At 40.5% G+C, this 26820-nt stretch overlaps 1 protein-coding gene across 4 annotated transcripts in view; it reads left to right on the forward strand.

The window, feature by feature from the left end:
- PAK1 (p21 (RAC1) activated kinase 1) overlaps positions 1–26820 on the forward strand; it is a 152829-nt gene that overhangs the window by 60238 nt on the left and 65771 nt on the right. The window contains exons 1-2 of one of the 4 annotated variants that reach the window (XM_042906983.1): positions 8358–8554; positions 25618–25828. In XM_042906983.1, coding sequence (XP_042762917.1) covers positions 25639–25828 — 190 coding nt within the window. In that variant the 5' untranslated portion in view covers positions 8358–8554; positions 25618–25638. Of the gene's footprint in view, positions 1–8357; positions 8555–8634; positions 8650–25617; positions 25829–26820 lie in introns of those variants that run through there. The other 3 variants (XM_042906984.1, XM_042906986.1, XM_042906985.1) reach the window with 3 other exon arrangements.

A 26820-nucleotide genomic window follows, 5' to 3' on the forward strand; every position in this document is an offset into this window, starting at 1 on the left:
GGAAGTTTGTGCCTTTTGACTCCCCTCACCTGTTTCACCAACCCTTTCCCCTGCCCACCTGGCAACCACCAATCTGTTCTATGTGTTTATCTATGAGATTTTTTTTTTTTTAGATTCCACATATAAGTGAGATCATACATATTTGTTTTTCTCTGACGTTTCACTTAGCATAATGTTGAGGTCTATCCATGTTGTTGCAAATGCTAAGATTTCATCTTTTTTATGGTTGAACAGTATTCTGTTGTATGTATAGATCACATTTTCTTTAACCATTCATCCATCAATTGATACTTAGATTGTTTCCATATCTTGGCTATTGTAAATAGTGCTTCATCATGCATATAAATTTTTAAATTCATGTTTCTTTGGATAAATACCAGAAGTGGAATTTCTAGACCATATAGTAGTTCTTTTTTTTTTTTTTTTTTTTAACATTTATTTATTTTTGAGACAGAGAGAGACAGAGCATGAACGGGGGAGGGGCAGAGAGAGAGGGAGACACAGAATCCGAAACAGGCTCCAGGCTCTGAGCTGTCAGCACAGAGCCTGACGCGGGGCTCAAACTCACGGACCGCGAGATCATGACCTGAGCCGAAGTCGGCCGCTTAACCGACTGAGCCACCCAGGCGTCTCGACCATATAGTAGTTCTATTTTGGTTTTTTTTTTTTTTTTTTAACTTTAAAAAAAATGTTTTATTTACAGGGGCACCTGGGTGGCTCAGTTGGTTAAGCCTCTGACTTCGGCTCAGGTCATGACCTCATGGTCTGTGGGTTTGAGCCCTGTGTCCGGCTCTGTGCTGATAGCTTGGAGCCTGGAACCGGCTTTGGATTATAAATAAATATAAAATAATTTTTTAAAAAATGTTTTATTTATCTTTGAGAGAGAGAGACAGAGCATAAGCAGGGAAGAGGCAGAGAGAGAGGGAGACACAGAATCCGAAGCAGACTCCAGGCTCCGAGCTGTCAGCACAGAGCACGTCACGGGGTTTGAACCCACAAACTACGAGATCGTGACCTGAGCCAAAGTTGGACACTTAACCGACTGAGCCACCCAGGCTCCCCTATTTTCAGTTTTTTGAAGAATATTCATTCACTATGTTTTCCATAGTGGCTGTACCAATTTACATGCCCACCAGCAATGGACAAGGGCTCCCTTTTCTCCACATCCCAGCAACGCTTGTTATATTTTATCTTTCTGGTAACAGCCATTCTAACAGGTGTGAGGTGATATCTCACTGTGATTTTGATTTGCATTTCCCTCACAATTAGGGATGATAGGCTGTATTTTTAAAAAACAATTTACATATGGGAAGAAAAAGTACAAGGAACAGATAACTGAAGTGAATAGGTATCATTTGTTTTTACTGCATAGCATTTGGTGTTCCCCAACTTATGAGTCTTCTTGGGGGCAAAGATGCTATCCCCTAAAAGTGCTAAAAATGTATCTTATCTTAGATAGTTGCTTTTCAAATTGCTCCGCTTCTAGAGCAGTGACCTAGCTTTCACCAAAACTGCACTTGGATTTAGGATTTAATGACATGAGAGAAAAAGTAATGGGGAACTAACTTTCTGTCTTTGGTGGCAGAAGCAGTAGCATCGGCCTGCAAGTTTGAGTCTCTGGCATTGAAGTGGCATTGATGCTGGTGGCTCTTCAACTGAGGTTGAATTCTCACACTGCCAGAAGTGGTAGAGCTACCCATTCTAGCATCTGATGATCAGAAGTAATGGTAGTCATTTCTACTGACCGGGTTGTCAGTGTGGCTTTGGGCTTTGTGTTGGATTTGATGTAGAGGCAATAGAAAAAGTGAAGTCAGGGCCGAATCTAAATTTTGGCTAACTAACTGAAAGAGTTGAGTTGCTATTTACTGAGAGGGGGATGACTGAAGCAGGAACAGATTTTGGATCTGTTAAGTCCCACTGTCAGTGACACAGCTTTGTCTTCTCTTATATTTAAAAATGCTTTGCTTCTAAGATGTAGGTCTCCTAATGTTTGCATCCCTTATGACTAGCACTGTGTCTGGCATGTAGAACATATTCAGTAAGTAGTGAATGAATGATGAGATTATTTGCTCTTTTCTTGAATTATCAGACTATTTACTATTGTCTAAACAGAGTGAATGCTTTTTCCTCCTTTGAGTCTTTGCTTTTGTGGTTTCCTCAGGGGAATTCTCTACCATTATCCCCAATCTCAATACCTCTATCTATAAAAATTCTGCTTCTTCAATATCCAGCCCAAATGCTATCTCCTCCATTGCTTCTTTCTTTTCTTGCAGTATTTTTGTAAGCTGTTATTTTTATTTTTAATTTTTTAAGTTTATTTATTTATTTTGAGAGAGAGAGGGAGAGAGAGCACATGAGTGGGGTAGGGGCAGAGAGAAGGAGAGAGAATTCCAAGTAGGCTCCATGGTGACACGGTGCTGAACCCAATACGGGGCTCAAACTTACCAACCATGAGATCATGGCTTGAGCCAAAATCAAGAGTCTACACTTAGCCGATTGAGCCACCCAGGCATTTCTATTTATTTTATACTGTACCTCATTTCATGGTACTTAATAGGCAACTGGCCTTGCCATCTAATTACAAGAAAGAATAGTATGTTCGATGACTACTTTATAAGCAAAGTCATCATTATTGCCTGACTTCCTCCTACATTTAACTGGTGATATGGGAAAATTGTAATTTTCAATCAGTAAATGCGTTGTTCTTAAAATTATTTGTGGTCGCAAAATAATCAAATAAAAACAATCTTTCTTTTTCCTATGGGCTGTATAATCACTATACATAAGCCATTAGTTAGGTTGAAACCTGTAGTGTCTAAAGAAAATTTGCTAATTATTACCAATCATTAGCCTTTATATAGTGTTACCGAGGGTCATAAACTCATATGTGTATACAAGCCAGGTAAGTGACCTAAAAGGGCCTGGTCAGGCCTAAGGTGATTACATGGATAAAACATTACTGGTCAGGGTCCATGACTCAGAAGAATAACTTATGAATTATTTACTTTGTGAACCAAAGGACTATATAAATGCAAGGAGTAATTGCACCTAAAACAAGTTAACTGCCAACTTATGTAAACTTGCGCAAATTATTTTTTATCTCTAAGATTTAATTTCTCTCTTTGAATGTACAGTTTTGGCTTTAAAGTCCCTTCTACCTCATTTGAGTCTGCTTTTTTATTTCTTTAGCTTATAGTTTCTTCCTTAATCGTAAGTTTGGTTATTAGCCCTCAGTAATAAAGCTTCCTTCATTATTAACCCTCAGTAATAAATAGAATTCTGGCTTCTTACCAGTATGCCTCATTTTCATGAGTCTTATGTTTAATCAGAGGGAGCCAAGTTTAGCCAAGCTTCCTATAGTAGCACCCACCATTGAAAGAAGCACCTAGCTGGCTGGCTGGCTAGGAGTGAGCCAGCTAGCCAGCCTTCTATAACTGAATCAGCACCTGGTTTTTGAGAACTGAAATCTACAATAGAAAATGCCTAAATTTGATCTTTCCTGCTGAAAATGTTAGCGGGCCTGCTTTATATTATATGATAATGTTTTGTTGTTTCTTCTACCTTATCCAGTTTATTTTGTTTATTCAGTTTTCTAGTGTGGGACTCTTCATTTTATATATGCTTGCCTCCACTATTAGTGGTGATTAGTGGAGACATAGGCCATTTCTAAGTTGTCTTTAATCCCTGAAGCCTAGTATAGGCAAGGACACATGGTAGATGTTTGATAAATTTTTGAAGAGATAGAATACTTATTAGATTTACAGGTGATAAAGACTGGAAGGGAAAACTATTCTAGATGGCAGAGAGAGAGAGAGAGAGAGAGAGCAAGTGAGCAAGTGAGCTTGCAAAGATGGGTTGAAGCCAACAAGATGGAATTTAAGGAGGATGACAGAGAAGTTATACATTTTAAGTCTCAAAGAAATAGCAACATATGGGCAGGCTGGAGAAGACCTAGCATGATGCTATTCTTATAGAAATGGTGGTTTTGGCTGCCTGAGCTCAATGTCAGCAAAGACATTGCAGTGGCTAAAAACTAATGCAGCTTCAGACTAAATTATTGGAGGTAAGTAGAGTTAAAGGAGGTGATAGTCCAACAATGTTCTGAAGGGGACAGACTGCACTTAGAGTATCATGTTTATGCATAGTGGAAGATGTCCTAGATCACCACTACTCAAAGTAGAGTCTGACCTGTTCTCAGTCTACAATGAGATAAGCATAAAAATTGAGAGTGTTTAGAAATTTTTATAGCCACTTGACAGAGTAATTTTATGTTTAATGAATCTACTAAAAAAGAAAATGAGCTTTGTCTTGTATGTCCTTTATATTGCTTGAAACTTTTACTTTTTATTTTATTTTAATACATTTTATTTTTAGATCAGTTTAAGGCTTACAGAAAAATTGATCAGAAAGTACAAAGAGCTCCTATGTACTCTCTTTCTACCACTCTCCCTTACACTTTGTCAGTGGTCAACATCTTGCAGTGTTGTGAATTAGGTACAATTGATGAACCAATATTGACACATTATTACTAACTAAAGTCCATAGTTTATATTAGGGTACACTCTTTGTGCTGTACAGTTTTGTGGGTTTTGACAAGTGCATAATGTCATGTATCCTATCCACCATTACAATATCATATAGAATAGTTTCACTGTGTTAAAAGTGCCCAGGGTTCCACCTGCTAATCCTTACCCCAACCCCCTTCTAAACCCCTGGCAGCCACGGATATTTTTGCTGCTTTTATAGTTTTGCATTTTCCAAGAATATCATGCTTTTCAGCCTAGCTTTATATTTGACACTCTTTCACTTCAGGTTTTTCTGTGTCTTTTTGAGGTTTGAAAGTTCATTTCTTTTTATTGTTGAATAATAAACTGTTGTATGGATGTTTGTTTACCCATTGATCTATTGAAGGGTATCTTAGTTGCTTCGAAACTTTGACAATTAAGAATATGGCTGTAATAAATATTTGTGGACAAGGTTTTGTGTGGACATAAATTTTCAACACACTTGGATAAATTCCTAGGAGTGCAATTGCCAATTGTATGGTAAGCCTATACTGTATTTAGCTTTATAAGAAACTGCCAAACTGTCTCCCAAAGTGGCTGTTCCATTTTGCATTCCCATCAGCAGTGAATGAGAATCCTTGTTGCTGTATACTCACCCACATTTGGTGTTATCAGTGTTTTGGGTTTTAGCCATTCCAATAGGTATGTAGTTGCACCTCATTATTGTCCCTAATGACATATGATGCTGATTGTCTCTTCATATTCTCTATATCTTTGTTGGGGTGTCCAGATTATTTTATCCATTTTTTTTGATTGGGTTGTTTTCTTGCTGTTGAGTTTTAAGAGTTCTTTGTACATTTTGGATACAAGTTCTTTATCAGATATGTGTTTTGCCAATATTTTTTCAGTCTATGACTTGTCTTTCCATTTTCTTAATGGGTATCTTTTGCAGAAGTTGTACATTTTAATAAAGTCCAATTTACCAACTTTTTATTTTATGGATCGTGATTTTGCTGTTGTATCTGAAAAGTCATAACCAAACTCTTTTTATTTTTATTTATTAGAGAGAGAGAGAGAGGGTGCAAGTGAATGAGGGGCAGAGAGATAGAATATCCCATTATGGGCAGAGAGACAGAGGGAGGAAAAGAGAGAGAGAGAGAGAGAGGGAGAGAGAGAGAGAGAGAGAGAGAGAGAGAGAGAGAGAAGTGGTGCTTACTTGGGACTCACGTTTTTACCCGAAGCAGGGCTGGAGCCAAGCAGGGCTCGAGCTCACCCAAAGTGGGGCTCGTGCTCACCTGATGTGGGACTCGAACTCACCAACTGTGAGATGACCTGAGCCGAAGTCAGATGCTTAATGACTGAGCCATCCAGGCGCCCTTCAGTGTATATTTTTAAAGTTTCCCAGGCAATTTTGATGCAAAGGGAGAGTTGAAAACCATCATATTAAAACCGTAAACCATAAAGGTTGGTCCTGTTTACTGATGTTTCTATCCCTGGTGGCTTATACAAGATCTTAAGTAGTTATTGAATGAACAGGTGATGAATAGAACATGGGAGTATTTATCCTGGAGAAGAGAAGTGCGGGGACTTCATAGATTACCATAACATATATCTGAAAGCCTTTAATATTTGCTCTGAAGGATGTTTTCCAGGAGGCAGAATTGGAAGTTTACAGAGAGGCACCTGGCTGAATGTTAGGAAGCATTGTCTAATAGTGCTGTTTTCAAGGAAGCTGTCTGTACCTACATATATTTCAGCAGAACCTAGAAAACCATCTGTAAGAGGGGGGATGCTACATGGGGTGGAAAGTTGGGTAAGATCAGATGTTATGATTATTGATCATTACTTTGAAAAACTATGTCCAAAGCAGAAGACTGTTCCTGACTTTCATCAACTCTGTATACGTTGATACAAGGGTATGGGGTTAAAGGAACATCCTAAAACGACTTTGAAGCTGAGTTCTCATAGTGTCGTAGGTCCCCCAGCCGGTGTTACTGACCAATTCTCTATAATGTGGGTGTCTTCAATAAATTCCCTATCTCCTCCATCAAATTTGGGACTTCTGGTAAGTGGACTAGTATGGGTGCTCAGGGTCTGGGAAAGATGGAAGATACTTAACATAAGAGCTCTTTCTGTCCTCATGGAATTCTTTCCTTACATCCTTCTGCAGTTAAATAATTTGGCCACATTGAATGGAGGTGTAGACATCTGACAAGGAAAATGGATAAATACCATAAAATTTCTGTCGAGCATCCTTAAATTATTGATCAGGCATAATGCTGGTTATCTGCTCTTTGCTAGGCAGTAGGGATAGGGGTTATGGCAGTTGATCTAAAGATGACTAACATGGCAGAGAGAAGTAAAGCATAGGCTTAGGAGTCAGGCCAGAGTTGGGACAACTCAGCCGTTTTCTGGCTGTGTGGTCTTGGGGAAGTCACTCTCCTCTCTCATCCATCACATTCTATCTTTCACTAAGTTCTGCTGCAGCTTCTTCAAGCCGTATCCTTAGAATATGCTTGTTTTGTTTCAGCTCGTCTTCCAATATATTAGTCAAAATCATTATTATCTTCTCTTGCCTGGAGTTCTGAAAGAACCTACTAACTTGTTTTCTTGTTTCTATCATCCTCCCCTTTATTCTCCATTCAGCAATCAGTGATCTGTTAAAGATGTAAATTAGATCTCATTATTCTGCTTAAAATCACCCAAAGTCTTCTGATTGTTAAAACGGAACAAAACGCGAACTCCTAGTTCTGACCTGGAAGAGACCTTGCATAATCTGACTCCTGCCATATATCTCAAGAGCAGGGTGTAGAGGGGGGTAGTTAGTGGCATAATATTACCTCTTAGGGAGCATTTGGAAATGTATGAAGGCTTTTTTGTTTAATGTTAAATGATTGTGGGGGCACTGGTGGGGTTTAGGGGGTCTGGGCCAGGGTTAATGAATGTCCTGTAATGTGTTGCTCAGCTTAGGGCTCATTACAATGCCTGATTCACAATATGTGCTTAAGAAATACCTATTGTATGAAACCACGTTCTTCCTGGACCTCAGTTTTGACATGTGATTTGGTAGAGTGCCTACTTCATCGGGTTGTGGTGAGACAGACAAAACATTTTGTTTTTTTTAAAAATTCTTTTTAATGTTTATTTTTTGAGACAGAGTGAGTGGGGGAGGGACACACACACACACACACACACACACACAGAATCTGAGGCAGGCTCCAAGATCCCAGCTGTCAGCACAGAGCCAGTTGAGGGGCTTGAACTCACAGACTACTGGATCATGACCTGAGTCAAAGTACAACGCTTAACCGACTGAGCCACCCAGGTGCCCCTACACAAAACGTTTTGTAAAGCGTCTGGTACACAATAGCACTTAATAAATGGTAGCTGCTGCTGAGCTTTCTTTGCTTAGAAGCAGCTGTAAGTGCCCACCTAGAGTTTCCCCTCGGGCATTAGAATTAGAACCTGACACCTTGGTGGTATAGAGGCGTGGGTGCATCTCTTTCCCTGAAGGCTGATCTGATAAAATACCTGGTTTGACCTGAAGTGCCCTTGAGTCCTTGTACAGATGCAGAAACTAAGGTACAGAGCGGGTCTGGTTCTCTTCCTTGACTCTGGGGCTCACCCAGGACTCTGACAGGCCCTGGAAAGCCTAGCCCCAGCGAGAAATTACCTCCTGCTAGGTAGCGGGACTAGGTGGGGGAGAATAGCTGAGAGGGTGGGAAGGTAGCAGTCTCCCCGCCCTCAGAGCTTCTTCGGGGGAGAGGGAGGGAGAAGCGCCGTTTACTCCCGCCTCCTTCCCTCCCTTCTTCCCCCGCCCCTTCTGCTTCACCAACCCCGAAGCTGCGCCTTCGCTGAGCCTTGCGAGGGCGGGAGCGTGCTGCAACCGAGAGCGGGAGCTGGGGCGGCTGAGCTGCTGGGAGCTCGGCCCCAGCTGAGTAGAGCGGCGCGGGTGGAGCCAGGGCGTTGTGCCGCTAGCTGGGCGGGAGAGGTGCGGCTCTGCGACAAAAACAGTAGCCAGAGATGCCGGGGCCAGCTCCCCCCACCAGGTAATGCTGGCCCACCCTGGGGCACGCCCAGCTGGGCACTGCTGGGAGGGGGAGGGGTCTCCATTGGCTTCCGGGGAGTGGTGCCGCACAGACCGGTGGGTTTAGGGTCTCTGAAGGAAAGAGACTCTAAGTGAAAGGGCTGAGGGCGGAACCCTCAGATAGAGCCGGCCTAGGGCTAGGCCAGCACCTGGAATCAGCTCTGGCTAGGAAAGGTTGGGAAGGGGAAGCTGGTTTGGGGGAACTGCTGTGCCTCAGGAGCCGTTCTCCTTTGCTAACACCCTCTCTTTGGTGGTTTGGGTGATGCTTTCTTCTACCTTGGCTTAGGTGCTGGCCTGCTGGGACCCTGGGGGTTTTCTTTTGGGTGCTGGGGAGGGCCATTATATTATAAATAACCTGTTAAGAGGTGGAGTAAACCGGGAGATAGGAGACCCAGGCTGGTCCTGTTCCGGTAGCCTCTGTGGGCCTCAGTTTCCTTATCTACGCAGTGAAGAGCTTGATGTTCTTTTTGTAACTCTGGCTTCCCTAGACTGTAACTGCCTTTTGGAAAAGTAAGCTGGTTAAACCCTAGAATGGGCTGCAGAGATGTCCCCTTCAATCCTGTAGAAGACAGGGGAACTTGAGAGCAGGCCTTTGTATCCTGTCCTCCAGCCAGCCTTTTGGATGACATCTTGCTGGTCTGCTGAGGACCCAGAGACTTCATGGGCAAGGCAGAGGCTGATTATTTTAGTGTTGAGTGTAGGTATGTTGGATGTAGGGAGGTGGGGTTGGAAAGAAACAGGTCAAGGCATGTTAATGGTTTTTCTGTGAACTGGCCAGTGATTTGATACTTGAGTGTAAAGCTGCTTTAAAGTAGGCTATCTTTGGGGTGCCTAGGTGGCTCAGTCAGTGGAGTGTGTGACTCTTGATTTCAGCTCAGGTTGTGATCCCAGGGTCATGGAATCGAGCTCCGCATGGGGCTCAGTGCTGAGCCTGGAGCCTGCTTGAGATTCTCTCTCTCCCTCTATCCCTCTTCCCAGGTTGCTTGCATGCTCTCTCTCGTTCCCTCTAAAAAAATAAAATAAAATGTTAAAAAAAAAATAAACTAGGCTATCTTTTCTGGAGCCCCCTCCTTACTCAGCCTAGTTAATGACAGACCTTGGGGGCTGTGCAATGTCTTACTCTGTATAATTCTTTCCTTCTTAATCATCTGGGACCAAGAAACACTAGGCCTGATACTAACTTACCTGGATGATTTTGATCCCCTACCTCCCCCCAGTTTTTCTGTGACTCTGCCTCCTTGTCTTCCTTGCCCCATTTTTCTATTTCCTACTCCTGTTCATTTTTCCTTCCCCTGTTTTTTCTCCTGCCCTCCATTTTCTTTCTTCTTCTTGCTCTCCTCATACTTCCCTTTCTTATCCTTTACCCTCCATAGCTAGTTTTTCCTTCCCTCTCTTGGGTCCTTCTCTTCTTGGTTAGGCTTTCTTCTCTTTTCCTTTTAGAACTGTTGGTTAAACTTTCTCATTATTAATAAACCTACTGGTTTGTATGGACCTTTTTGTGGTGTTTGAGGTCCAAACACTCTCCGTTTCCTACCTATTTCCCTTACTTTGAGCTTTCATCTACAAATTCTCTGCCAGTCTGTCTCCTTACTTCATCTGTGCCTTGCTTTGGGCCTGCCAATAAGCAATCTTTCTTCCAGGATTTGACCCCTACCTCCTTCCCAGAGGGGAGGGGACAGCATAGGGAGTAAGCAAGATGGAAAATGGACAGCTTGAAGACTAGAGTGGGAGTAGAACAAGGTGTCCAGTAGGGCTGGGCCCAGACTCTCTTTTGTGAGACAAGTGACTGGGAGAGGAAGAAAGGCTCTGTGGCAGCTTTCATTGTTGACCTGGAGGAAAAGAGGTGGACTTGTGAGCCAAGGGAAGAAGAGTGGATAGCAGGGATGGGGTAGAGGGAGGAGGGTGGGATACTGGAGAGAAGAACAATGGTCTTTTGAAGAAGAAGGTGGACTGGGAAAGTTAGGGGTTATTTGGAGGTTGAGGTAGGTATGGTGGGAAAGACTATAGTCTGGGAAAGAGGACCATATAGGTTAATTTCTTTCCCTCCGAAGGCCAGCTTTTTGGACTGTTTTGTTTCTCCTCAACAAACTCTTCTTGAGCAGTGTCCTCAAAGTAGGAGAAGTGAGAGAGGAAGCAGAGATAAGAAGACAAGGTTGCTATTTTCCTGGCACTCCCTGGGTAGACTATAATGTGGAATGCATATGTATACAAAAAGCTTTGAATACGACATCTATCATCACACATTCTCTGGATCATCTGTTCAGTGTTAGTTGTGGTGCCAGGTGCTGGGGATACAAAGATGGAAATTGGACTAAGTTGCTACCTTCCATTGCAGGTCAAGGAGTATGGGTGTCTATAACCTCATGTGATAAGTATATGTGGCAGAAGCACAAGGGGCTATGATAACACAGAGGGAGGGAACTTTTTATTCAGCAAGTCAGTGGCAGAGATTGGACCTAAATTCAAGTCTTCTCTAAAGGTGGTATCTGTTCTTTTATGCCATGTTGTCTTCAGACCCTGTGTATGCAGTGTACAAAGAGTGTTCTTACATTTTCTTTTCTGGTGCTGGACTCAAGGTACTACTGAAATGAAAACAGAGCAGTTCCACGTGGTAGGTCACTGTGCCATGGCTAAACGCTCATTACCTTGGAAGGGAAACTGACTTGGTCCCTGTTAATTTCTTCTGGCTCTAGGCCACTTGGGTGAGCTTCCTCTATGAGTCATTTGCTGTCTTCATCCCCTTCCACACCCCTCTATTTTCTTAAATTCAATTTCTGGTGGGCTTTAGAGGCCAGAGACCTGATAGAGCTAGGCTAGGCATTTCACTTCCATTGGCCTCTGTAAAATAGGGATTTAACACCTCACGGGGTTGGTGAAGATCAAATGAAATAATGAATGTGTGAAACTAATTTGTAAACTGTGAACTGATCTATAGATGTTACTGTGGTTATTTGTGAATGTATTTTCACCATGAAAAATGCTTAGATGCTATAGCATGAAAGAAATGCCTAGGGTTGCTCACTGACTGTTTTAAAACTGAGCCTCAATCTTTTTTTTTTTTTTTTAATGTTTTATTTATTTTTGAGAGGGAGGGAGAGAGAGAGAGAGAGAATGAATGAGAGAGAATGAATGAGAGAGGATGAGCAGGGGATGGGCAGAGAGAGAGGGAGACACAGGAAGCAGGCTCCAAGCTCTGAGTTGTCAGCACAGAGATGGGCACAGGGCTTGAATTCGTGAACCGCAAGATCATGACCTGAGCCAAAGTCGGGTGCTTAACCGACTGAGCCACCCAGGCACCCCTCAATCTTTTTTTTAAAGATTATTTATTTATTTTGAGAGAGAGAGAGAGAGAGAGCTGGCACAAGTAGGGGAACAGCAGAGAGAGAGGGAGAGAATCCCAGGCTGTCTGCACAGAGCCTGATGCGGGGCTCAATCTCACACGAATTGTGAGATTGTGATCTGAGCCGAAATCAAGAGTCTGACAAGTAACGGTAACCTACTGAGCTACCCAGGTGCCATGAGTCTCAATCTTTAATAACAAAGGAAAATGAGGGAGTTAGAATGAGGAGGATTTAGAGACTGACTGGTAATTGAACCCCATGCTAAAAACTGAAGTCAAGAGGTATAGTGATTTCTTTTAGGTCAAACAAATAGTAGGTGGCAAGTATAAAAGATATTATTTTTGGTGATGCCTTGTGATACAGGAAAAAAAAAAAGAAGAGTAAAGAAAAGAAAGAAAGGAAGGTGGAGGGATTGAAAAGCAGACTGACCTCAGTTCAAATTTTGGTTCCACTACCTACTAACTACTTGGTTTTTAATCTCTCTAAGCTTCATATATAAAATTGAATATATTTATACCTACCTTGAAGAGTTACTGTAAAGCTTGAACATAATTATATAAAAAAGAAAAAAGTGTATAGTAGGCACTGAATAACTATGCTTGCAAAAATAAACTCTTAAGTTGTCTTCTTAACAAAGCCTTCCTTGGGCACCTGTTGGGATGAGCACTGGGTGTTGTACGGAAACCAATTTGACAATAAATTTCATATTAAAAAAAAAGCCTTCCTTGACTCCAGGGCTATTAAGGGCCCTTCTTTGGGATTCATGAAGCACTCACGTTCTTCCTCTCACCACTGACAGTGGCACTTACCATGTCATGTCATACTGTCATTGCGGTTTATGTATCTGCCTATCCTATTAGTATGTGACTATTTGGAGGGTAGAGACAGGGTCTGGTAAATCTTGGTGTCTACTTTTGCTGAGCCCTATTTAGTTGCTAAGTATATATTAGTAAACACAAGGCTTAGTTGCTCCTTTGTGCAGCTTTCTGTTTATTGATGGAGATGTATAATAAATAAGCAAATACAATTAAAATTTATCATAGATGCTGTGAATACCAAAAGTTTCATTTATTCATGTTAGGTTTAGGTACTTATAAGAAATACAGGTGGAATTGTCTAACAGATGTTACTAATCTGAAAGAGAGCTTTTGGGCTAAAGATAGAAACTTGGATAACATCAACATATAGGTAATATGTAAAGCCATGGGAATGGATGAGATCATCTAGATGAGAATGTAACATATGAAGAAAGGAGGTTTCTAACCTTGGACATGTCGAGGATAGCTAGGAAGAGTCTGCAAAGGAGATAGGAGTACACAAAAAGAAGGAGAAGCAGGTGAATGCTGCAGAGAGATTGAGTAAGGTGAAGACAGAATAGTAACCATTTGATTTGGCAACATGGAGATGATTGGTAATCTTGACTACTTTTGGTGCAATAGTAGAATATTACTTGGCAAATAGAAGAGGAGGAAGTGGAGATAGTATAAATAGACAATTCTTTTGAGAAGCTGTGCTATGAAGGGCAACAAGAAATGTGTGATGTTTTGAGGAAGATGTTGGTGTCTTTGAATGGGAGACACTATAATATGTTTATATTCACTCAGTATTCTCAGAACAGGCCAAAAATTTAGAGATCATCTTGATTTTTCCTTTTTTCTCACATCCAATCTCTAAATAAACCATTTGGCTCCACCTTCAAAATATCTATCTTTGCTTATACTGCTGTATACTGACTGCAATCCATTAAGGCATCATCAGTTTCTACCTGGACTATTATAATAATTTCTTAATGGTCTCTTTACTTTTCCTTTGCTCCCCTGCAGTCTGTTCTCTGCAACCAGAGTGGTTTAAACATAAATCAGAACACTACTCAAAACTCGTTAGTATCTTCTCATGCTTGACACAGAATTCAAACTTACTGTTTGTGGGACTGTAAAGTCCTACATAATCTGACCCCTGGCTATATCTCTAATCTTAGTTTTCTGCCATGCTTTTCCTGGTTCAGTAAACTTTTGTCTTGCTGTCCTTTTTGCTGCCCTACATGCCCCCAAATAGTCTCATCTAGGACATTTGTACTTACTGCTCTCTCTGCTTAAAATGCTTCCAGGTATTACTAAGATTAGTTGTCTCATTTATTCAGGTCTTAAGTGTCTCTTCCTCAGAGAAGCCTCTCCTGATCATCTTGTCTTACATACCACCCATCCCTGTTCCTCTCCATATTCACATGTATTACTCTTTAATTTCCATTATGGATTTGACATTGCATATTTATTTGCTTATTTCTTTGTCTGCTTCTTTTACTAGTTCATAGAATTCACAAACACGGGGACTTTGTCTTATTCAGCTAGAGTAGTACTGGGATAATGTAGATGCTTGATAAATATTTGTTGAATGACTGAATATATCTAAAAAAGAGAGGGAGTGGGGGAGAGAGACTGATTAATTGATTGGTTGATTAATGTAGCTGAAAGAGATCATTCCAGGTGAGAGGGAGTGCAAGTAAAAGAGTACAGGGAAAAGAGAGAATGGCTTTTGATGGGAGTAGGAACACTTCCTTCATTGTAACTGGGTGATGCAGGTGCAGACAGGCACATAGATTTGGGAGTGGGAAGATGGAATTCTCCTGCAAAGATTTCTATTTTCTCACAGAAGGTGAGTTCATCAGCAAAGGGGAAAGGGTGAGTGGGAAGCCCAACTGAGTGCTCATTTGAGGCAAGGTAATCATATGTAGGGAGGTATTCATAATTTTCAAGTGAAAGCAGTCAATCAGGCAATGTTCTCTAGGACATTCAACTGCTTCAGTATAGAGACATTTGGGAGGGAGTTCAGGTATGCCAAAGCTGAGATTTTTCCAGTTGAATTTTGGAAAGGGAGAGGAGGCAAAGGGATTGATTGTTTTGTTTTCTGTGTGTCATGTGTGTGTTTTAATCAGATTTGTTTAGATTGATCAGATTTATTTAAAGTATATATGTACAGTGAAAGCCTGTTATAAACTGTCTTATTGTCCTACAGATTTTACTGAGAACCAGTCATCATTTGCCTGTAATTAATATCTTTTTTTGAGAGAGAGAAAACATGCGTGCACAAATGGGGGAGACAGAATCTTAATTAAGCAGGCTCCTCAGCCAGCACAGAGCCCGAGGCAGGGTTTGATCTCATGTCTCACCATGAGATCGTGACCTGAGCTGAAATCAAGAGTTGGATGCTCAACTGACTGAGCCACCCAGGCGCCCCCTGTAATTAATATCTTAAGTCTCAGTTCATTGGCCTCTACCCCAGTGTTAACAGGCTCCTATGGTAATATGACTGTGATACCATTGTGAACTTTGAGCACATTGTAGCGTATTTAGTAAATTCTAATTCCCCTTACTTTTTCCTTTTTTTTTATTGTGGTAAAATGTATATAACATAAAACTTACCATACTAACTATTTTTAAGTGTACAGGTCAGTGGCATTAAATACATTCACATTATTATGCAACCATCACCAGCATTCATCCTAGAACTCTTTTTATTTTACAAAACTGAAGCTCGGCCTGTTAAACAGTAACTCTCCATTTCGCCTCCCACCAGCTTCTGGCAGCCACCATCATACTTTTTATCTTTATGATTTTGACTACTCTAAAGATCTCATATTATTGGAATCATATAGTATTTGTCTTTTTGTGATTGACTTATTTAACTTAGCATAGTGTTCTCAAGGTTCATCCATATTGTAGCATGTTACAGAATTTCTGTCCTTCCCTGAATAATATTTGAGTGTATGTGTATACTACATTTTGCTTATCTGTTCATCTGCCAATGGATCCTTGTATTGCTTCTACATTTTAGCTATTGTGAATAATACTGTTATGGACACAGGTGTGCAAATGTCTCTTTGAGACCCCATTTGTGTGTGTGTCTGTATACCCAGAAGTGGAATTGCTGGATCATATGGTAATTCTATTTTTAATTTTTTGAGGAACCACTACACTATTTTCCATAGTGGCTGTACCATCTTACATTCCCACCAGCAGTGAGCAAGGGTTCTAATTTCTCTACATCCTCACCAATACTTGTTGGTTTCTCTTTTTTTGATAGTAGCCATCCTAATGATGCAAGGTATTATCTCATTGTAGTTTTGACTTGCATTTTCCTGATGATTAGTGATGTTGAACATTTTTTCATGTGCTTATTGGCCATTCACATACCTTTTTTTTTGAAAAATGTCTATTCAGATCCTTTGCCCACTTTTGAATTGAGTTGTTAGGATTTTTGTTGTTGAGTTTTAGAGGACTGATGGGTTTTGATGTTTGAGTGATTTTTATGGACTGTAATTAAGGAAAAAGAGAAGTGAAGGCTGGAGGTACTAATGGATAGTGGATTAGAGCTCAATAGAAAGTCTAGGAATTGTAGTAGAACTTCTTGAGCAAGTGAGCTGCATGGCTTGGAGATTGTGTTAGAGTATATATGATTCATTCCAGATATTGGAGTTGATGCACATTTTGGTGATAAGGTCTAGGGTGTGATCATGGGAGTATTGGCCAGCTTGGACTGGAGGTCTGTAATTGAAATGGCCAGAGTGTTGGAATGGTTATCATTGTGGCTGTAAAAGTCACCTAGAATGATAACTAGAGGGGTACAGAAGAAGACTGATCAAGGAACTATAAAGCCTTTGAGTGAGGTGACCGGGAAGTGAGTATTAGGCAGGACGGAAGTGTGATAGCAACCAGTGGAGGCTGCTCAAAGGAAAGAGGTTTTTACAAGGAGAAAGGAATTGTTTGGAAATAGCTCTGAAAAGTTAAGGACAACACTGATACGTTGGGTATGAGAGAGAAAATAGCTTCCAGTTGAGAGGGCTGCTGAAGTCTCTTTTTTAGGTGATAGCCAGGTTTCTTTTAAGAAAAGGAGGCAAGGGGAGTTAGCCCATGACAAATGGGAAGATACAGAGGAAATAGTGAAAGGGATCCAGAATTAGGAGGGGGTGAGGAATTTGATGAGATTAGAGGGCATACAGAAAAGGTAGGGGACAAGATTTTGGGTGATTGAGGATGACTGAAGTAAATGGACACTGGAAGCTTGATTGACTTAGTCCTGATTATCTTTTAGAGGAGAGAGGGCAGTCCACTTTTAAGCTGTGGTTCTTAACACTTCCAAGAGAAAATGTTCCTTTGAGGCAGCATGTGGCAGTGTGGGAAATCACAGGATATGTTTAGGCAGAGATTGACTAGAAGGTCATCCATGTAAGAGGCAGCTGAGTAGATTTCATTGTTCCTTGGGTGGTTGAACCAGATGGCCATATAGGTTCCTTTCAGCTCTCAGATTGTATGGGCCTCAGGTTTCAGCGATGATTTTCTTAGTTCAGGGCATCCATTGTGAAGTCTGATGGTTTGAAGCTTATCCTTAACTGTTGAGAATAGCTTAACTGGAACTGCAGGTCAGGAATTTCCCAAGATGGTAGGGAGAGGTATCAGACCTTTGCTACTAGTTTCTGCAGGTAACTCTAGTGGCTATCTGCACAGGTGGTAGAAGTGAGGAAGATATGTAGATCTGATTGGTGAGAGGAGGGAAGGGTGAAGGTACATGGCTGCCTTAAGTCTGTGACTCCAAATCTCTCTGCCTTTTCCATTTCATTTTGCTGCATCTCATACCTCTCTGATTCCAGGTATAGTCCTTTGTTCATTTTGTCTCAAACTATAATTAGTGTAGAAAGGGAGTGTTTTTAAGAGAATCAGAATAATCAGAGGCTCATCATGTCCTCATTATTTCATTGAGTGATCTTAGGGAAATTTCATACCCCTATGGGTTTCAGGTTCCCAGCTATAAAATAAAGGTTTGGAACTGGCTGATTTTTCATGATCCTTCTAGCGCCTATGTTTTTTTCTTGTAAACAAGGCATGCTTAGTCTGTGAACCTTTGCTAGTTACCTCATGTGTGCCAGGTTTGTGCTGGGTGGGACTTGGAGAATAGAGATTAATCAGACTCAGTTTTGTCCTTTGGCTTGTTCATAGTCTGGTGAGGTTATTATGATTATATGGAAACTGCTGCATAGAAGTATGTATAGAATGCTATTAAATTTTGGGGAAAGGATAGAAGTAGGGGGGTTTCTATGAAGGTTTCATAGAGAAAGTGAATCAAGCTGGGTATTGAAGAATGAGTAGGAGTTTGCTTGGCAGACAAGTTGGGACATTTAGGCAGAGAGAACAGTGTGGGCAAAGGCAGGGGCATGAAAGAATATCGAGTTGGAATGAACAAGTTTAGGGAATAATAGAGATGAAACTAGAAAGATGAATGGGGGATAAGAATGGATATTTATCTATTTTGTGCCAGGTAGCATGCTAGGTGCTTCTCTCTATATATGCTTTTTAAGTTCTCATACCTGTATAAAGTACATAGTCTTATGTGTATTTTACATGAGAGGAAACTGAGGGTCAGAAATTAAAGTAGCTTTCCTAACAGCCCAGAAACAGCCTCCACAGTTTTCCTCTCTGCTACTTCAGCAGTTGCTTTCTTGTTGCTAAACCAGAACAAGTGGCTGGAGGCTGCATAGCGGGAGTGCCTTTGACGTGTCAGAAGGACATCCCTCAGCAAATTCAAGACTGCAGCATTCCAGGCTCCTGCCAAAGAAAGCCTCCTGGCACAATTTAATTAAAGATCAGATTCTCATAACCAGGTGTCAAGGGCATGCAGTACTCCCCAGTTCTGGGTGGAGTGTTGGTCATGCCAGTCTCAGCTGCTTTGAGTTGTTGACTGACAGATGTGGTTAATATATGGAATAGGTTTTATTTTCTCTTCTTCCTTTCTCTCTTTCATTTTAAATAATGGCCTGAGGGATTATTAGAGGTTATCTAGCCCATTCCTTTGCTTTTAGAGTGAACAGTGACATGTGGTGTAGTTGAAAAAGAGGTGGTCCTCTGGTCACACAGACTACATTTCAGATCCCCGCCTCTGTTGGCTCTGGGTGACTGGCACCATCTCTGACATTTTGCTTCTTCTGACTTGTTCACTGTTTTATCCCCAGCACCTAGCACAGCCTGGCAGACAGTAGGTGATGAATAAATATTTGCATGAATGAATGAGAAAAATGATACCAACCAAATAGATTTCCATGTTTTCTGTAAACTCCAAAGTGTTTTAGAATGTTACTGGTTATTAAACTGTCAGTGTCAAATGATGGCTGAAATCCTATTTGCAAAGATAGTTAGTTCAAGAGGTTTTGCAGGGACACTGGTTTTTAGAATTTTAGCAACCCTGTTAGGCAGTTCAGAGGACTCTTCTAAACTCCAAGTCCCATTGTGTGAGCTCAAGTCAGCACAGAGTCCTCTGTGCAGACAGATGGCAGCTGGTCCCCTCCTCCAGGCAACACCTCTTTTTTCATTGTCATCTCTCCACAGCCTTTTTAAATCAAGTGTCATCTTTTATTTTTAACACGGGACATTCATTGCATGGATCTAGAACTGCTTAGAAGGGACCATTTTTCTGACCAGTGCTGTATGTGTTACAGAACATAAAAGGCTCTCTGTGATCACTGTGTCCTACTTTTTCATTTTCATGTTGTGTTCTACCACAGTGTACTCTCACGGTTGCTATTCCTGTGGTCTGGGATGCACTTGCCTTTATCATTCTCTGTCAAAATCATCCATTTATTTATTGACTGTTTTGTTTGGTTCAGGTACTATACCAATGCCTGGGCCTATTTTACACCAGTTAAATCAGAGCTCAGCATTGGTATCCATCCCCCCAACTTTTTATTAGGAGAAATTCCAAAAGTACAGCAAAGTTGGAAGAATTTTACAGTGAATACATGTATACCCACCACCTAGATTCTTCTGCCATTAACATTTTCAAGTATTTGCTTTATCACATTCATTATAAGTTATATATGGACAAGTATATCACATCCCTGTGTTCATTCATTAATCCATCTTATTTTTTTAAATGCATTTCAAAGTAAATTGCAAATATTAGTGTACTTCCCCCTAAGTACTTTGGCTGGTGCTTTAAAAAGCTCATAGGGGGTTCTAATAATCCAGAGTCAAAGACCACCAGTCTGACCTGTTTATTCTTTAAGCCCCTCCTTTTAACATCACCTCTTCTATGAAGCCTTGCTGATCACCTAAATTCAATATAGTCTTTCCTTTTTGTGTCTTCTGACATTTTACTGCTTATCCTGCTCTTACAGCACTATTCACAAGTGGCCTGGCATTGTGCTTTTCTAGATCCTGTCTATCTTGCTTACTAGACTGTGAGAACCTCTAGAGTTAGATCATATTCCTTTATTTATCTCTGTGTCCCTGGTTTCCAACATGGCAGCTTATATGTAAGTACTCAGTAAAAATTTATTGATTTGAATTGTACTTAAATGAAGAATCTGCAGTGATAGCAAAAGGTGTCCATAACTTTCACATGCTTAGCCTCATGGAAGACATTAGTAAATATCAATCACATCCAGCCCAAACATGTTTATATTGTTGTATATTTGCCATTGGCTAGATTTGACTTACCTAAATCAAGAGTAGCAGAATTCAGGTCAGAAAAGGTACGAAGGGGCAGGGCACCTGGGTGGCTCAGTCTGTTGAGTGTGGAGCCTGTGAGTTTGGAGTCTGCTTGGGATTCTCACTCTCTCCCTCTTCTGCTTGTGTGCTGTCTGTCTCTTTCTCTCTCTCTCAAACCAACCAAACAAACATTAAAAAAAAGAAAAGTTACAAAGGCGCTACAGTTACGTCAGGTATATTTGGAAAATTGTTTGGCAGAGTCTGAAAACATTGGAACCCCCACCTTTAAATTGCTGTGTGATCTTAAGCAATTTCATTCTGTGTTTTGGACCTCAGTGTTCCTATCTGTTATATGAGAGGGTCAGATTAGGTGGCTTCTAAGGTTGCTTCTGGCTTTGGTGTTATGTGTATCTTGGCTCTTTATACTGTGGCTGTGGCATCCAGATGTGATAAAGTGGAAGGAAGTAGCGGTTGGTGTGCACACTTCTTCCCTCAGTCCCTGTCCAGTTTCATCTAGTATGTAAAGTACCTTACACATAGTGGCTACTTGAAAAGTGTTTTCTTCCCCTTCTTTCTGCCCAAGCACGATGTCTTTATGCTTTTTATGGCAAAGGAGACATCAAATCACTTCCCTTCCTTCGTTGCCTTCTTGACCAGTATCTGTCTAGTGACTACATAGTGGGAAACAACAGATTGCCCCTCATAGGTGAAGGGACTTTTATTAGAATTGTAGCTAGTAAATAGCAGAGCTAGGACTTAAATCCAGGTCTCTTGATTTTAGCCTCCAGTCATCTTTTTATTATATTGTCCTACCAATGGCCTTTTTGAAACTTCACAGTGATCCTGCATGTATTATAGAGCCATTCAGTTGATTCATAATACTTAAGTATAATTAGTTTCTCATAAATTATTAGGCTCCCTAAGCCTCTGGGGTATTGGTAAAATGTGGTCAGTCTATCTTTCCCCCTCTGTATTACCAGTTTGTTCTCTAGGATGGGTAGAAGGGTGCCATCTGAATGATCATTCTAAATGTTGGCCTTGAACCTAGCTTTATACTGCAGTATGTCAGAAGGCATGGGCTTGTTATCCTCCCAGATCTTTGGCCTGCACAGACTGTTAGAAGATTTAAGATGTGTTTGGTCTCCTTATTTAAGAGTTGAGTATGCTTTTCCTTTCTCCCCTCAGGATTGATGTTTTGGACTTGTTTTCCTGTAAAAAAAAAAAAAAAAAAAAAAAAGTTTAAAATGGCATAGTTTTTAAACATGTGCCAGTTATGGTCCTGAATGTAGATGGACAAAATGACCAGTGAGGGGATCTATGAAGTGTAAAGAGAGTAAAGACTGGTGGAGGAACCATAGGAAAAGACTGCTTGGAGGGCTGCAGGGAAACTGGAAAGTAGTATAGAAACATTAAGTCCAAGTAAGTTCAGAGGGAAGGATCAGGAAGATATAAAATTGTGTTCTGTGAGTGTAGTTGAAGGTACTGACAGTGTTTAGCATTGAGAAAATAGATTTGGGGGGTTTTGAAAGATGTTTTCAAGTATCTAAAGTTCAGTCTGGGGAAGAAGCAATAGACTTTTTGGAATAGCTGTGAGGTAAGATTTAGGACTAACAAATAGAAGTAGTTTTTATTTATTCATTTATTTGTTTACTTGCTCTTTGTTCATTTGTTCAACAAATCTTTATTGAGTATTCTTCTTATTTAAAAAAAAAATTTTAATGTTTTTTTTTAAATTTATTTTTGAGACAGAGAGAGACAGAGCATGAGTAGGGGAGGGGCAGAGAGAGAGGGAGACACAGAATCTGAAGCAGGTTCCAGGCTCTGAGCTGTCAGCACAGAGCCTGATGCAGAGCTCGAACTCACGGACTGTGAGATCATGACCTGAGCTGAAGTCGGACGCTCAACCGACTGAGCCACCCAGGTGCCCCTATTGAGTTTTCTTTTTTTTTAATTAATTTATTTAAATTCAAGTTAGTTAACATACTGTGTAGTATTGGTTTCAGGAGTAGAACTCAGTGATTCATCACTTATGTGTAACACCCAGTGCCCATCACAAGTGCCCTCCTTAAAACCCATCCCCCATCTAGCCCATCCCCTGCCCATCTCCCCTCTAGCAACTTTTAGGTTGTTCTGTATTTAACAGTCTCTTATGGTTTGCCTCCCTCTCTGTTTTTATCCTATTTTTCCTTCCCTACCCCTATGTTCATCTGTCTTGTTTATTAAATTCCACATATGAGTGAAATCATATGATATTTGTCTTTATCTGACTTACTTCGCTTAGCATAATACACTCTAGTTCCATCCATGTTGTTACATATGGCAAGATTTCATTCTTTTTGAATATTCTGTTCCAGACCTGGTGTTGAGGATTGAGAAATAAATATGACTGAACTTTCTTCTTTTTTTTTTTAACGTTTACTAACTTATTTTGAGAGAGAGCGTGTGTGCACCCATAAGCAAGGAAGAGTGAAGAGAGACAGAAAGAGAGAATCCCAAGCAGGCTCTGCACTGTCAGTGTAGAGGCTGACACAGGGCTCCATCTCAGCTGAAATCAAGAGTCCCAAGAGTCCAAGGCTTAACTGACAGAACAGTTTTTGTTCATAGCATCCAAGCATCCTTGAACTTTGTTCTTGAGGAGTTCATAGTCTAAGTCTGGCAGAGGAGGGAGTGTATGGGGAGGAAATGTCTAAACAGATAATTGCAATGCAGTGTGAAATAGATAGAACTTAATATAAGTAAGAACTCTAAATGAAGTGACCAAAGATAGAATAGGCTGTCTTTTGAGACTGTAGATTTCCTAAAATTGGAAGTTTTCAAGCATAGGCTGGGTGACCTAGGCTGGAATGTGGTACAGAGGATTCAAACATTGTATTCCAACAACAGATTTTAGGTTTTAATAATTTGGAATCATTTTGAAAATGGAGGGCTGCCCCTGAGAATTCTCCAAGTATGGTGAAAGAACTGAGAAATGAAGAAAACCCTGTATCAAAAAGGGTGATGAAGCCTTTCTTGGCATAATCTTGGGCTATAGCCCTCAAAGGGAGTTACATTCAATGAAACTGTTGGCTGAAGGACCAGAAAGGCAGGAAGGGCCTGCTTAGGCTATCAGGTAGCTGTGGGGAGTGTAATTTTGGAACTGGCAGTCCAGAGTAGGAAAGTACACTTGAGAACTGAGCCTGTGGAAATTCTCTTTGGGGGAGCTGAGGGACTTGAGTTGGGGCTGGAAGGGAAAGCAAAGGCAAATCTGCAAAGTGAAGCTGGAACAAATGGATAAAAAGCACACTACCCAGAGAGTTAGTATAGATTAATAAGATTGTCCTTGCTTATTTGATTTCTTAAGTAAGGAGCAGTTGGTTTGCCAGAGGTAGGTGAGGATGAATTACACAAAGAGGTAAAGCTTGAATTTGGCCCTGAAAGATGAGTAAGATTTTTATCAGTCAGAGGAGGGAGAAATCATTGACAAGAAGCATTGGCAGGAGGGTAAGAAACTACTTGGCAAATCAGGAGAATAGAGGTTTCTAAGGTACAGTTTGAATGTGGGCTGTGTCCGGGTGTGATGGCTTAGTTTGTAAGGAACTTTAGCTTTTGTGATGGATTTTAAAGTAGAGGAGTGCTGTATTTTAGATCACTGATGGCATGTGGAGAAATAATTAAAAGACAAAATGGATGCAGGTGATCATTTAGTTCTGCATTTATTAGAAAATGTAAAAAAGATTCAATTTTGTTCATAGTATTTATGTAATTGGCATCTACAGCCGTGGTATTCAAATCTGGCTGGCATTGGGATCACTAAGTCTTAAAATTACAGAATTTGGACCATAACCCAGTCATACTAAATCACAATTTGTGGGGGTCAAAACAGGGCATCTATATTCCTAAAAAGCTTGTGATGATTATTATGTTGGTTTATGTTTGTTTGTTTGTTTGTTTTTTAATTAGAAACGTTCGTCTCTAAAACATTGTTGTATTTTACTCCACGGAACTTATATTCTTAATGTTTATTTATTTTTGAGAGAGACAGAGACAGAATGCGAAGGGGTTAGGGGCAGAGAGAGAGGGAGACACAGAAGCAGAAGCAGGCTCCAGCCTCTGAGCTGTCAGCACAGAGCCCGACGTGGGGCTCCAACTCATGAGCTGTGAGATCATATCCTGAGCCAAAGTTGGACGCTCAATTGACTGAGCCACCCAGGCGCCCTTCAGAATGTATATTCTAAGTAGTCATGGTTAGAGATACAATTTCTACTGTAACCTAGAAGAATAATGAGAGACTTTATTAATTGTGGACACATTCATGCCTGTCCATTGTCAAGGACACTTACTTATTTAAGGTAAAAACACCTATCTTCATTAAAACTATTGGTACCATGATAGGAATTCCCCTTTAAAGATTTTATTCCTTCCCTTTACCAGAAGCATTGGAGATTACCAGTAAATTCAACACCGTATATGACAAGATGGTTACTGCATTGGCCATCATGTGTTTAGAACCAGGTCAAATTTACTGGAGAGATGATCTAGGCCAAGGGGGCTAGAACTCCTCCTTCAACAAAGTTTTCCTGAAAAGGACTGGATAAATATTTTAGGTTTGTGAGCGTATAGTTTCTATTGCAACTACTCAACTCATTGGAATGTGAAAGATGCCATAGACAATATGTAAATGAATGACTGTGTTCCAATAAGACTATTAACAAAATTGGCAGCTTTACTGACTTTTGATGTAGTGATACAGTCCATTCTAGAGAGGGAACATGATTTCCTAAAGCTACAGAATTAAAGGTTGGCAAAGAGTTACTATGTAGAATGCTGTTAGCAGTTTTATTTAATGAATGAATAAATGGAACCCAAGTGGTTAAGAAATTCTTCTAAAGCTAGTAAGTGGCACTGGGATTCACACTTAGTTTGGGATTCATATTTTAGCTGGGCCAAATTTCTGCCTTTTAAATGACATCATGGTGGTTCTCTGTGCTCTCCAGTGCCTTAGAGAAAAACAAGAACCTTGTGAATTTTCAGCAGTGCTTGGCACAGAGTAGGTATTACATCTTTGAGTATTGTTGACTGAATCAGACAGCAGTAGTTATGGTGTGCAGTGGAAGGATTTGAGCTGGGCCCTGGAGGATGGGTTGTATAGTTTGGACTTAAAAATTTTTTTAATATATATTTCCTTCAGCACGAAAATGATAAAAGAGTTATTTTGTTCTCTCTGATTCCAGTAGCTGCTGGTGGTGGTGACGATGTCAAATAACGGCCTAGACATTCAAGACAAACCTCCAGCCCCTCCGATGAGAAACACCAGCACTATGATTGGAGCTGGCAGCAAAGATGCTGGAACCCTAAACCACGGTTCCAAACCTCTGCCTCCAAACCCAGAGGAGAAGAAAAAGAAGGACCGATTTTACCGATCCATCTTACCTGGAGATAAAAGTACAGTATTTCATTTTTCTCATCATTTGTGTACTCTGTTTATTTTTCTTTTGCTTTTTTTGTTTATTTATTTATTTTATTAAATATAGTTTATTGTCAAATTGGTTTCCATACAACACCCAGTGCTCATCCCAACAGGTGCCCTCCTCAATGCCCATCACTCACTTTCCCCTCCCCCTCCCACCATTCAACCCTCAGTTTGTTCTCAGTATTTAAGAGTCTCTTATGGTTTGCCTCCTTCCCTCTCTGTAACTTTTTTTTTTCCCTTTCCCCTCCCCCTTGGTCGTCTATTAAGTTTCTCAGGATCCACCTATGAGTGAAAACATATGGTATGTGTCTTTCTCTGCCTGACTTATTTCACTTAGCATAATACCCTCCAATTTGTATACTTAAAACAATTTTTTTTGTAACCTAGATAAAAGATCTCTCCTTTCCTTGACTTAATTTTCCTTTAATGCCTTTTCTCCCCTTAAATACTTCCTTTGTCTTTCTTTCCTAACGTGGCTGAAGTCAAATAGAAAATAGACTTATTTTTATATTTTATTAACTATATCTGAACAAAATTCTAAGAAAATAATTATTCTGTTACCAGAGTTTGGACAATCTAACACCAAATATTTACTTATTTTTTAAGTAAGTGATTAAACTTTTATGAACTCACAAAATATAAGAAATACTGGAATGTCTTCATTTGTAAATTTTTTTTGTAAATATTTATTTATGTTGAGAGAGAGAGAGAAAGAGAGAGAGAGAACATGAGTAGGGGAGGGACAGAGAGAGGGAGACAGAGGATCAGAAGCAGGCTCTGTGCCAGAGCCTAACACAAGGCTCAAACTCACCAACTGTGAACCATGACCTGAGCCAAAGTAGGAAGCTTAACTGACTGAGCCAACCAGGTGCTCCAAGAAATGTTTTTTTCTCAAGCTAGTTTCATTTGGAATGTCTTTCTGATTCTTGATTGCCTCTTATTTATTCGTATGCCCCCATCTCAC

The sequence above is a fragment of the Panthera leo genome, chromosome D1 (genome assembly GCF_018350215.1).
Source record: "Panthera leo isolate Ple1 chromosome D1, P.leo_Ple1_pat1.1, whole genome shotgun sequence".
Lineage (NCBI taxonomy): Eukaryota > Metazoa > Chordata > Mammalia > Carnivora > Felidae > Panthera > Panthera leo.